The sequence below is a fragment of the Odontesthes bonariensis genome, chromosome 15 (genome assembly GCF_027942865.1).
Source record: "Odontesthes bonariensis isolate fOdoBon6 chromosome 15, fOdoBon6.hap1, whole genome shotgun sequence".
Lineage (NCBI taxonomy): Eukaryota > Metazoa > Chordata > Actinopteri > Atheriniformes > Atherinopsidae > Odontesthes > Odontesthes bonariensis.
This window is the reverse complement of record NC_134520.1, coordinates 26,131,942-26,144,637: the sequence shown is the minus strand read 5'-3', so window position 1 is coordinate 26,144,637 and position 12,696 is coordinate 26,131,942. Positions and strand designations below refer to the sequence as shown.

Sequence of the window (12,696 nt, the reverse complement as noted above, 5' to 3'; positions counted from 1 at the left end):
CAAATCGAAAAAATGACCAAAAAACATATGTACCTTTAGTGTTCTTTTTAAAGAAATCATGTGCAAAAAGAGATATAACATATCTACAGCTGAACAATCAACCATCTGACTTTTCTAACGGTTTAGTTTCACCGATGACTAATTTCAGCCTCATTCAGAAAAAAGGGAAGAAGTCTGTGCTTAATTATTTCCATGAAAGCAGTCAAATCCCAAAATACACTGCCATTCTTTACAGTGCCATGTAACCCCACTGATGACTTGTACCCCAGACTGGAGGGTTAATCAGGATATTTTTAGCATTTGAGTGTTCGTGCAGACACATGTATAGAAAGTGTGAAGTGAATGAGGGATTTTGTGGAAGAAAAGCAAATCAGATCCCATGTCTTAAAATCAACAATGCGCCTGGTTTAATCAATTTAATATTTACTTTTAAAGAGATGTACATGGGCGACAAATGGATTTATCTCCTATAGTATTGAACAATATACAGTACATTTAATTAGAAAGTGAAAAACAGAATAACAAATACTGATACTGTCCCTCCTTTTTACTCAGACTGAAGCCTCATTCTCAGCCCTGTTAAACACACAGAAAAAAAAGCCTTCCAGACACAGATGATACCTGATTTACATCTGATCTTAACATGTCTGGATAACTTATCCAGATAAGCTGGAAAACATGCTAGTGAAACATGTAAATGTACTTTAGATTACTTTGGGATCACTGGATCAGGAGGACCAATTTGATAACGATTAGATCTCAGCGGGTGTAAATTTGGGGTGCGGTCAGTAGTGAGGAATGGTCCTAAAAGAGTGAGATGAGCAGGGAAGTATCTCAGTGACAGCCCAGATAAAAGCAGGTCCCCTTTAGAGTAAGATACATTTAACCATCCTTACCAAAGGATCACAATTCCTTACAACAGCAGCATTCAAAGCGTTGCCTCTTTATTCTGACACAGTCATAATTACTTGGAATCTTGGAATATGAGGACAGATGGATCTGGCCACATTGAAAAGAATAAAATCCTTCCGGAGATTCTCCTCACTCAAGCAAGCTCCTGCACAGGCAGGTACATGTTAGTCCCAGGTGTAAAATGGGGCCAGATTCAGGTTTTACCTTCGAAATCTCCTCTTAAACAATTTGAGAGATTGACATTTTTGCAGAAAGTATTTCTCCCTCTCCGGTCCTCAAATCCACAAACTGAATATACAAACCACAAGTATACTTCATGTTTCGGTGCTCCGCATGGATGATTACTGGACATTTGATTATATTTATACATAAATGGGTTAACCCAAATTCGCTCCTTAAGTTTACCCACAAGCAATCTGTCAATATCCTAAAATGTGTTTGTTTAGTTCATGCTTTCAATAAAGTTTTTTTTTCTTCTGATGCTTCTGCTGCATTTGCTATATAATTTGAGATAATATAAAAATATTTGCAGTAAACTATATTTCGAGATTTGGAGATTCACTTTTTGCTACTTAATCCATGTCAGAGAGTATTACATTATCAAAAAATTATCTTTAAGAATGAACAAGGTTCCCTTGTGGGCAATAAGCTCCTAAAGCAGCTGCACTTATACACCTCAGGCCAGTTTTTCAGATTGGTTTCTTTAAAGGCTCAAAACATTTTTAACAGTTGGTGGACTGATTTCTCAGAAACAACAACAGTGATCTAATAGCACCATCAAAAACCAAAGCACCATAAAAAAAAGAAAAGAAAAGAGGGACAACACTGTCTTACAGTCATCTTACAGTCTCTGTCTCATCACAACAAAATGATGTTACATGTAGTGTTACACTGAGTGCAGCCGTCCAGCCACAGCGGACTTCAGAGCACAGATGGCGTCACGGTGATGCTGTGAGACTCGATGGCTGACCTCTGCAGCTCTTAGGCAACTCTCTTGAAATGATTCGATGCAGGATGGAGAAACAGCTGAAACAGCATCTTTAAAAATGTGTCAATAAAACCACTCTGAGTAATCGGAGCGACAGACATTTGGGTCAGATGCCATCTCTCCGACACAGAAAACACATTTGGAGCCACATTTTCACATCTTTGTCTATAAAAAGAAAAAGCTGATGTGGTTCACAGCGGAAGCAACATGCGCGCATTTTTAAATCTGCTGATGATTTTTCGATCTTTCAGTTCAGTCATTCAAACAACCAGCAAACGTGTCTCGAGATAATATATTTTAAAACTGTATGTGTGAAATAACAACGTGCAAGATGTCAAAACAAGTGGAAATAGTTACTTGTGGAGATGAATGTACATAGAATTATCACCTGAATCTAGTTTTATATTAAGCTTGGGCTCATTGTTTGATTCTCCAGCTGAAACTTTCCTGTTCTGATTCACTCATCGCTCTCATAGTTGTTTTTGGCTACAGGAGGCAGCAGCTCACAGAGAGCCTCTGTAGCTACAGCAGATGGACTCAGTTAGCAACTAGCAGGTGAGCAGCAGCCGGTGAGCCAGATATTTCCAAATAAGAGTTGTTGGAGACCAAAAGCTGTGTGAACACAGGACAAAACTCCACATAGATGACCATGTTCCCCCATTACTGTGGGATATTTTTCTTATTCATCTAATAAGGACACAATATAAAAGTGCTGCATTCACATGTGGCCGGCTTAGTCAGATATGGGATGTCAGCATGGTTTGGCAATTTTGCTGCACAATGACAAATTGAGCTTGCTTGTCTGTTACACAACACTATAAGAGTGATAGGCTGCAGTGAATGCAAGCCCCTTCAGAATTATCAGACAAGCTCCAAAGATATTCACTGACCCATTACACAAAATCTCCATAGAATATGAGCTGTTGCCCATTGACAGACAATAACAAGTCCCTGGCTGTAAAACTAAACCATTTCTACCTCTATCAAACATTCAAACGAATCTGTGCGATGCTGAACGGATTGTGCAATATTTTCATGGTGTTTTACTATTAGTTGTGTGCAATATGTGCTGTTTGTAAGGGCGATCGAGACTGTGAGACAGATGGAACTATATGCAAATGTATTATTGTGATTATCTTTTGCTGCAACTGGCATCTACAGCACCAAATCAGAAAAAAGGAAATGTTGGAAGTGGTAAAGAGAGTAAAAAAAACCAAAAAACAAAAAAAACTGCATGAACCTTAAGTTTTTTAAATGTTTTCTTGTCAGCTTTGTTTGATTTGTTAATACACATCCGTTTTTTGCATCACATTCCACAAAAAGTCGGGACAGTAGAGCGTATAATCGACTTGTAAATGTTTACCTCCATCTCCAAACACTTAAAAGGCTTTCTGGGATTAGGCATACAATGTGTTGAAACACTGCAGTAGTGAGGGGGAGCAACAGTAAGAGGTCTATTCAAAACTGTCCACACAAGATCTATGGGGACAGGTCAGGACTGCTGGCAGGCCAGTTTCGTACCTGTGCCCTCTCCTTCCTCAGCCATGCCTTCTGTGTGCATAATTAGGTTCAGCATTGTCTTTTTTTGTTCTGAAGGGAGCAATTTTTGCTCTAGAATCTCAATTAACTTTTCTGCATCAATGCTGTCATCACAGAAGTGTAAATGAGCTTTGCCAACATCACGGATAGAACCCCAAACCATCATGGAGCCTGGCTTTCGGCCCATCCCATAGAATTCGACATCGCCTCTGGACAAGGTTAATGTAAGGCGTCTTTTTTTTTTTATTACAGTAAAGTTTTAGTTTGCATTAGCAAATGTAACTCTGTATAGTCATAATTGACAAAGGTTTCCTGCCATAATCCCATGTGGTCATATCCACTACTGATAAATAAGGATTGTCCAATTTAGGCTTGCGTCCTTTACACACTGAAATCCCTTCAGACTGACTGACTAGTTTAGTGTTATTATGTTCTATCAAGGGAAAAATATGCAAATGCCTTCCAATATTAGGATCAGTCTTTTAAAACCGTGGAATGATTGATCTTTTACTCACATTGGTTAACAAACTGGATTCCTCTGCCCATCTTTGCTCCTCAAAGGCTCAGCCTTCTGTGGATGCTGCTGTTTTCAGTCAGCCGCTGACATCACCAGTCACAAATGATTTTTGCCTTTCACCAGATTAAGAGCCCTTAAATACCCCTCCCCCAACATTTTTTGGAATGCAGGACTGTAATGCATAAACTGAAATGAAGACAATGTGATAAAAAAAACATGATAAATCATGGGTTCATACTGTCCCCAATGAAATACTAGTAAAGTATACGGATTATACATAATAAATAGATATATTTTCTTATTATTTATCTATTTATCCATTTTTTTAAATCTATATTTTCCACACCATCCCAAGTGTTTTCTGATTTGGTGTTGTATGTGCACAGCATCTGAGACCAACATAAATTTCCCAAAGAGAACAATAAAATCTCGTGATAAAAAGATATTTTTTAAGAATTAAAAAAAAAAAAAGGTTGAGCAAGTTTGATATTTTGGCCTATTTATATATGTTTAAATTGGAACACTTTGAAAGGTTGTGTATATTGTCCCACAGCAGTCTGAGAAAAGATTTCAGGCAGCCGTGAGTACATCAAACGTATGCCATAAATGTAGCTGGATATTTCACAGGTGTAAATCCATCCTCAGATTAGCACTTGTGTTATAAAACATTTGAAAGCAATACGGTCAGAGGGCTTCACTCATGCTCAGTAGGCCTCTTCCTGCTGGGAGAACTCCTTTACTGTTGCTCACTGTGCTCTGAATTTCCATTCAAAGCACACACTACACACCTTCAAACATGTGGTCAAAATAAAATACCAACAAGGCTGCACTGAGGGATTTTCTGATGACAACGAGTTCCTTTCTAAGGACTTTACGCACAAGCTGCAGCCACAGCATAAACCGATATCCTGCAATCTGAAAATATCCGGGTGAGTAAGCACTAGTTTTGCTCACAATACTAAAGGCTCTGTGCAGCATGAAGCAGTGTTACACTGTAGAGGTGACATCTGTTAGGATCTAAAATGGCAAGATTGTGGCAGGTTCACTGCTCTGACACATTTATAGCTTCCACAGAGACATCAAATCAAATCACATGACAGCAAACATAAGATACACAAGTCCTCTGACTGCAAACTCTTTGTGCAAATCAAACTCTGCTCATACAACTGAGTAGCAGCGAGGACTTGATGAATAAACTGATATGCAACAAAGCAATAACATAAAACAATGTGGTCAAGTAACAACTATCAGATAACATAGAAACAAATCTTTCATGGAGTTATTCCTTTTTGTGGGGAACGATATCTGGAAAATTATTTTCCTTACAAAGTGGATTTTGAAAATTCATGACAGAACAAAAATCACCTGCTCGCAAACAGATTTAAGAGATCAGGCTAAACTTTTCAGGCCTCTCAAGTAAAAACTTCGAGAACTGCGACCAGGCCTGTGGCTAAAGTGTAACAAAGTAGCACCAAAATATCACAACAAAAGGAAAGTTTAGAGAGACGGAGAGAGCATTCATCTTTCTCTCTCAGCCTCTCCAGGTTTCAGCAGCCCCCTCCCCCCCCTCCAGTGGAATGTTTAAACTCAGCTCAGGCTGCTTCGGCCCAGAGATGTCTGATCTGGATTCTTGATGAAGAAAAAGAGTCCCTCTGGCCAGTTACAGGACCAGGCGTCCGTATGACAGCGTCCCAGTCGGGTCCCACACTCTGACTGACAGAGGCACTGTGAAGACTGCTGTTCTGAGGCTCAGCGGGAAGGCCTCAGGCTTACTCTGTGAGCGTACAGGACCCAAAGGTAGATGCTGGGATTTTCGTGGCGTCAGTGACCCTGGCAGGTCTTGCAGCACATTTGTCTGAAATATGGCCGGCTGCAAAACTTGAACCTGAGCACCAGGGGGCAGTAGGCCACAGTGTTCACATCTTTGCACTCTGCAGTGGGGACAAACCCGGAGAGTTACACCTTCATCAATGCATTAGTCTTCATCAGTGCAATCACATATCAAGGTCTAATCCTGACATCTTAAACCCCAGAATGACTCAAAGCATTTGTGATATTTCCAATCCTAATGCTGTTGGAATCTTTTTGCTTTAGTTTTTCAGTACTTCATTTTGTTGGAATGCACAAAATGTAAACAGTATTCTGGTTAATAAGGATACAATATCAATCAGCAGCTTTTCTTCAGTTTACTGCTCACATTTCAGTTTCCCTGAATGGATTTAGGAAAAATCTCAATACTTTTAAGTGTAAAACACATGTAGTATACAAATATTTATAGTGCAACACAGGGAAATAATTCAACACACTGGGGTTCTTAAGTTTACTGCTAAACTTCCCAAACAGCTATTTGAACCTTTGAAAATTAAACTTTGTGTGAAACATGAGACTGCAAGATAATGAAGATTACCAGGACTGAAATTTGTCCTCTGACCTTCAGGGTTGTCTGTGCTGATGGGCAGACTGAGGTCACATTTGCTCTTGCACTGCTGCATGGCTGCAGGCCGCTGATGTTCCAGACACTCATTGGATGGCTGGCCGGTGTGGGTCAGGCACTGGACCGAACGCATTTCCTGACCCAGACCACACTTGGCAGAACACTGAACCACAAAAACACATTTCACACACAGATACAATTAAACCTACAGTTAGTTTGGCTTTTTGGGAAACACACGTTTTTGGCTCACGTTCATAATGACAGTTAGAGGATTGATACCGCTGTTATATCTTATCTCTTCATGTAATTTGATAGAGTTGCCAGTTAGCAAACTCACTATGAAATGATACCTCTGATTCCAAAGGTAAGAAATTCTTCATCTTAGCACCTCTAAAGCACACCTATTAACACCTTATATTTAGGTTGTTTCCACTTCTTCCAAAACCAAATTGTAGAAATGTGTTATGTGATTGTTTCTTGGCTGGAAGCTGCAATTTCCTAAAGTCTACTTCTGGAAAGCCAGACATTTTCTGTAACTGCCCTAAACTACTTTGAGCAAATTAAATCAAGCAATAGAGCAGCGCTCCAGATTACCTACCTGTGAAGCTGGCTGGAGGCTATGGTTGACCTTGCTAATTATATACGCTACTGAGCACTGTTCTTGAGCCACCCTTCATTTCTTTATATATTTCCAGGAAAACAGGAAATATTTGCAATCATAAATCGAAACATAGTAAAATAAGGCAAAAAACAAAGTTTTTACAATTCTAACTAACTGTCATTTTTTTAAGTAGTCTTCAGGAATAGTTCTCCAGGCTTCTTGAAGGACGTTTCAAAGCTTTTCTTTGGATGTCGGCTGCCTTTTGTTCCGATCTCTGTCAAGATGATCCCACACTGCTTCAATAATGTTGAAGTCTGGACTCTGGGACGATTCACCACTCCATAAGAGTAACCCATAATATAACCCATAATAAGGCCACTTATTTTAAGTTTTTTGATAATGGAGACCATTTCAGGTGAGGCTTCAGTGGACAGTAGATGGAACAACTGAAGGTCAAGAAGCATCTCTCTGATCCTGTGTCAGGTCTTTGCTGGATCACCTCCAGATACTGTTCATTTCCTTCTTTTGTCTTCTACTTGTTCAGTTGTCTCAAAATTCAAAGGACACACTGCACACCATGCCAAGATATGTCAAATTTTCAGCGAATCGCTCTTTGGAAATCACCTTGTTAGTTCAGATGACAGATTTTATGCCTGTCAAGTTGTGTTATTTTTGCCATTTATTTGTAGATGAGGGCAAAGAAATGGGAAAAACTAAGCGATGGGCTACTACTATCAATGTTTCTATCGATACAATTTAAATTCGGTCTTTGCTAAATTGTCATGTGTAGACACAGCAATGATAGGTGCTTTTTCAATGCTTTAATAATCCATAAGTCAGTGTTAGTCGGCTTCATGAACGAAAAAACACATTCATCTGAAAATAGCTGTGAAAGAGCAGCCAATGTTCAATGAAAAACTTTGACAGATCTTCAGAAAACCAGGAAAACTGTTGCTCAAGACCACTTTAAAAATTGAAATAAAGTCTGACTCCTTGGAAGAAAAAAAAAAGAATGGTTTGAAATACTTGCACAGTATGTAGCATACTTATTCTGAACAAACAGAGACCCAGACAGATTAATATAAATTTCAATATACAATATAAAATATATGCAGTAATAGGATTTCAATACATCTACTTATTGTACAGAATAATTCCCAATACAAATTGAGCTAAAATGAAGTGTTTGGCATCTTACCTCTCCCCATGGACCCATCACCCACTGAGGAGGAGGGCAACGCTGCAGGTTACAGCGCACCCTGGAGGTAGGGCGGCCATTTTTGGAGCATTTTGATTCTGGCAAAGTGTCACCGCTCTCCCCACTCTTACACAATACCACACGATGCCTGTAGCCTGGACCACAGCTGGGCGTACACTGCAGACAGAAGAAGGAAAGAGAAAAAAAATGAAAAAACATCAGGCAGGAAGGTAGGGAGATGGAGGACATGGGAGGGTGCAGGAGGGGGTCACTGCGGTCATGTGAGCATGCAAACAGAAATCCTCTTAATCCACTCAGCAGAGGGCAGCAGCTGTATAGGAGACGACTCAAGAGCCAGCTGAGTTCCTGTGACTCAACTGGACATAATTCTACAAAGTCCAGAACTGTGAGAACAAAGTTTTACTCCAGGAACAAATTAGCAAACAAGGAGATGGACTTGTCAGACTGTTGTAGTCAAGAAACAATGCAAATTAAATTTCCTCAGACTGCTTAAATGAGAGGTCAGATTTAAATCGGTAAGGAATTCCCACATGACAATTGTAACAATATGTGTTCAGGAGTGAAACAACATGTTCAGTGTGTTCGTCTGCTCCGTGCCTCTGCTGTGTATTTCATGGTTAAGGTACTCTTACTTTCTGCTGGCAGATGTTTGGGTTTTTTGGGTTCAACTGGAAAAAGAAACTATTACTTCACCTGATTGGAATTTTGTAGAAAACCCAAGTATTGGTTCAAAACCAGTAATGAGTTGACTAAAAACATAGCAGAAGTCAATGCAAAACACATGCATGATGACAAACTTCTGTCTACCTCTGACCAGTCCAGAGCCAGCCATTCAGGGGGGCAGCTGTGGTTGTTGCAGGGCTCAGTGAGCGAAGGGCGAGGGAGGATGCAGGCTGAGTCGTCCAGGACCTTCTCTTCAGTCACAGAGATCCTCCTTTTGCATAACACGTCTCGAGTCCGCAGGCCGCCGTTACAGCTGCGACTGCACTCCGACCACTCTCCCGTCCACCAGCTAGAAGCAGCGAAAATCCTGTAGTTTGTTTTTTAATATTCTCATCTGCATTGCATGAGCCACTCAGACAGTAAACACATGCATTTGTGCATAAAAAAAACCCAACAATTTAGGACTTGATGAAAAAAAACTAATTACTTACAAAAGTTGCGCGTGTAGTGCACAGAAAATCTAACATCACGTGTCATCACACTTACAATTAATGAAACATCTTTAAGGGTTTTAGTGATTATTACTAAAGCGTGATAGTAAAAAAAAAAAAGTCAAAAAATCATTACACTGATGCAAATAAATCATGCCCATTCAAAACAAATTTGACCATCCGTATGATGGCAAATGTCAAATATTAGCATCTATAAAAAAATGAATGTAAAAAGTCATCTGACATGAAGATGATGGATAGTACAGACAGATGGTTTAAGATGGGATAAAATGCTAAATTATTCAATGCAAACACAACCAAAACAAGAACGTCATCAGAAATATTTTGCTACACTAGACCACTCACGTGGGGGAGCATGGCTCAGTGTTGCAGGATCTCATCTTGTCTTTTGGTTTGTTCTTCTTGTCACAGAAATGATTGTAGACAACTGAGTGATCTGTCTGCCTCTTGCACACAACCTGCTGGGTCTGCACACCTGAACACACAACAAACGTACAAGAATTAGTGACAGATACTGTCTCTCTGTTAGCTTTGTTTTTTTTTTTTTGGCTTGTCCTAAAAAATGCCCACAGCCTGTGTTTTCTACAGTCGCAATTTGACTGAGAGCATCAAGAAGTTCAACAGATCGGGGATTCAAACTGTCAAACCACAAAGTCTACTTCAGCTCTACCAACGCAAAATCTGTTAATGTTACACATTTCTGCAGGTTGTAGGCATTATTATTTGTTGTGAAACAGTCAATGATTAATGTCTTATTATTCAAATTCACAGGTTTTTTGCGGGAACTATGTTTCTTCGTTCATTCTGAAGCTCGCTCTGCTACCGCAGTTCATGATGTGCTTGTGCATTCTCAGCTGATTGAGGCACATATGATAGTCTGAGTCTGAATGTTGTGTTTAACTTAAAAACACAGAATTTGCAAGCTGTTGTGAAGATTAAACGCGGGATAACTGAGACAGAAAGCCGGTAATACAATTATGGGACTACTCAACCAATCAGAAATGTTCAATGCCGCAAGCCTCATCCTGAAATTTCCAGACAGTTTCAAAAGAACTATCTCAACATCAGGGGAAGTGGGGGTGAAATTTTCCCTTTGTTTAGCCCCTGGTTCCCGCAGTGGATATGGAAGGGGCTGAGGAGAGACCCCGCCTAAAGGAACCTATTTCCTAGTTCTGTGGTAAAATGCTGCTTATATAGGCCCAAACTTCACTATCGTATTTTGACTTGTACTTGCAACAGCATCACTGTGTTTTACAAGAGATTGTCGTTTCTTACTGGTTCACTAGAGCTTTGGTGAAACATTTATGGAAAGATAAGAAGTTACCCAGAAACTAAAAAAAAAAAAAAAAAAAAGCCTGTTAGAAGAACAAAGCTAAGTCAACATGAACTGCCAATGAATGTTTACCCTCCATGTTCTCATCCTCCCCTCCACAAGGGTGCAGGAAAGATGCAAAGAGCAACAATCTATCAGAGGGAAAACAAGCTCTTATCAGGTAAAGCTACATGGATCATTAAATCACAAAGGCCATAGAGGAAAAGCAAGATTGGTTATATGAGATATCTCTAAAGTCTCTGTAAACTGCTTAAGTGTCTCTGCTTTCGATGTGGACTAAGCTCCAATCTACAGATTTACACTGTGTTTTCAAAGGCCACAGCATGTGTGAGCGTGTGTGTGTACAACGACAGAAACAAAAAGCAGAAAAGTGAGATAAGAGAGGGAAAGTACGGCCTAAATACACATGCTAAACCTCTTTTTATTTCATGCAGAAAAGTTTTAAAAATGTGGATGTTTTAAACTCAGAAACGCATGACCAAAACATTGTTCTTTACAAAATATATTTGTGAAATGAGAATATTCGTACGGCTCTCATTCATCTTTAAAAAACTTATATTAAGAGTGACATCTCAAAGAAAATTTGCCAACCAGCACTTAACAGGCTTGCTAATTTACAACCCCGGTTTCCGAAAAGTTTGGACACCAATTGAAATATGATTAAAAACAGAACGCAATGATTAGCAGAACTGATTATAAATCATATCTTATTGGCAGTACAATACAGATGATATATCAAGCATTGAAAGTGAGACATTTTACTATTTCATGAAAAATATTAGCTCATCTTGAACTTGATGGCAGCAACACCTCTCAAAAAAGTTTGGATCGAGGCAACAAAAGTCCGGGAAAGTAAGTGGTATGAAATAGAAACAGCTGGATGAACAGGTTGCCACCTATTAGGGTAACTGGCAACGAGTCAGCCACAATAATTGTGCACAAAAAAAAGCACTTTTGAGAGGCAGAGCCCTCTTAGAAGTAGTGATGGGCAGGGGTTCAACAATCTGCAAGAAACTGCGTCGACAAATTAAGGAACTATTTCTGAAGAATGCTCCTCGACAATAAACTGCAAAGACGCAGTATTCCATCATCTGCAGTACATATCGCCAAAAGAGTCAGAGAATCTGGAGACACGGCTGCATCCGAGGGACAAGGCCAAAAATCAGCACTGCATTCATTAAAAGCAGACATGATTCTGTCATGGAAATCACTGCATGGGCTCAGAAATATTTGTCTGTGAACACATCCATCCACAGACTGCAGGTTAAAGCTCTATCGTGCGAAGAAGAAGCCGTATCTGAACACGATCCAGAAATATTGCTGTCGTGTATGGGCCTAAGCTCATTTAAAAACTGACTGAAGAAAAATAGAAAAAAACTGTTCTGTGGTCAGAAAAATCAAATGGATGCTGAGATCTCTGGACTAAAGAGGAAAGCGACCATCCAGCTTGTTATCAGCACTCAGTTGTGCCTCTAGAAGTGGCAGCTTGAACATCTGAAGAAACACCATCAGTGATTCTGAAAGGCATATACAGCCTTTAAAGCAACATGTGCTCCCATCCAGACAAAGACTTTTTAAACATAAGGCCTAGTTTATTTCAGAAAGACGATGCTAAACTGAATACTTAATCTATTACAACTGCGTGCCTTCATAGTTAGAATCTGGTTGCTGGTCTGGTCTGCCTGCAGCTTTGGTGCATTATAAATAGCATAATACGACAAAGAAGACCCAGGACTGTTGAGCAGCTAGAATCCTATATCGGACAAGAATGGGACTATATTCCTCTCCCAAAGGTCCAACAGCTGGTCTCTTCAGTTCTCAGACGTTTACAGACTGTAGCGTAAAGAAGAGGGGAGGCTACACAATAAACATGACCGTGTCCTGACGTGTTGCAGCCATGAAATTCAAGATGAGCTCATATCTTTTGAGAAATAGTAAACTATCTTTCAACATTTGTTATGTTTTCTTTGTTCTATTG

The 12,696-nt window shown here is 39.7% G+C and overlaps 1 protein-coding gene across 1 annotated transcript in view; it reads right to left on the bottom strand.

Moving 5' to 3' along the window:
• Positions 1 to 384: 384 nt before the first annotated feature.
• The window catches only part of adamts10 (ADAM metallopeptidase with thrombospondin type 1 motif, 10), a 56,538-nt gene continuing 44,226 nt past the window's right edge, over positions 385 to 12,696 (bottom strand). Inside the window, exons 22-26 of the mRNA XM_075485732.1 lie at positions 9,731 to 9,860; positions 9,018 to 9,222; positions 8,190 to 8,366; positions 6,388 to 6,553; positions 385 to 5,887 (exon numbers count right to left, since the gene is read on the bottom strand). Of these exons, the coding sequence (XP_075341847.1) occupies positions 5,778 to 5,887; positions 6,388 to 6,553; positions 8,190 to 8,366; positions 9,018 to 9,222; positions 9,731 to 9,860 (788 nt within the window). The 3' untranslated portion in view covers positions 385 to 5,777. The remainder of the gene's footprint in view (positions 5,888 to 6,387; positions 6,554 to 8,189; positions 8,367 to 9,017; positions 9,223 to 9,730; positions 9,861 to 12,696) is intronic.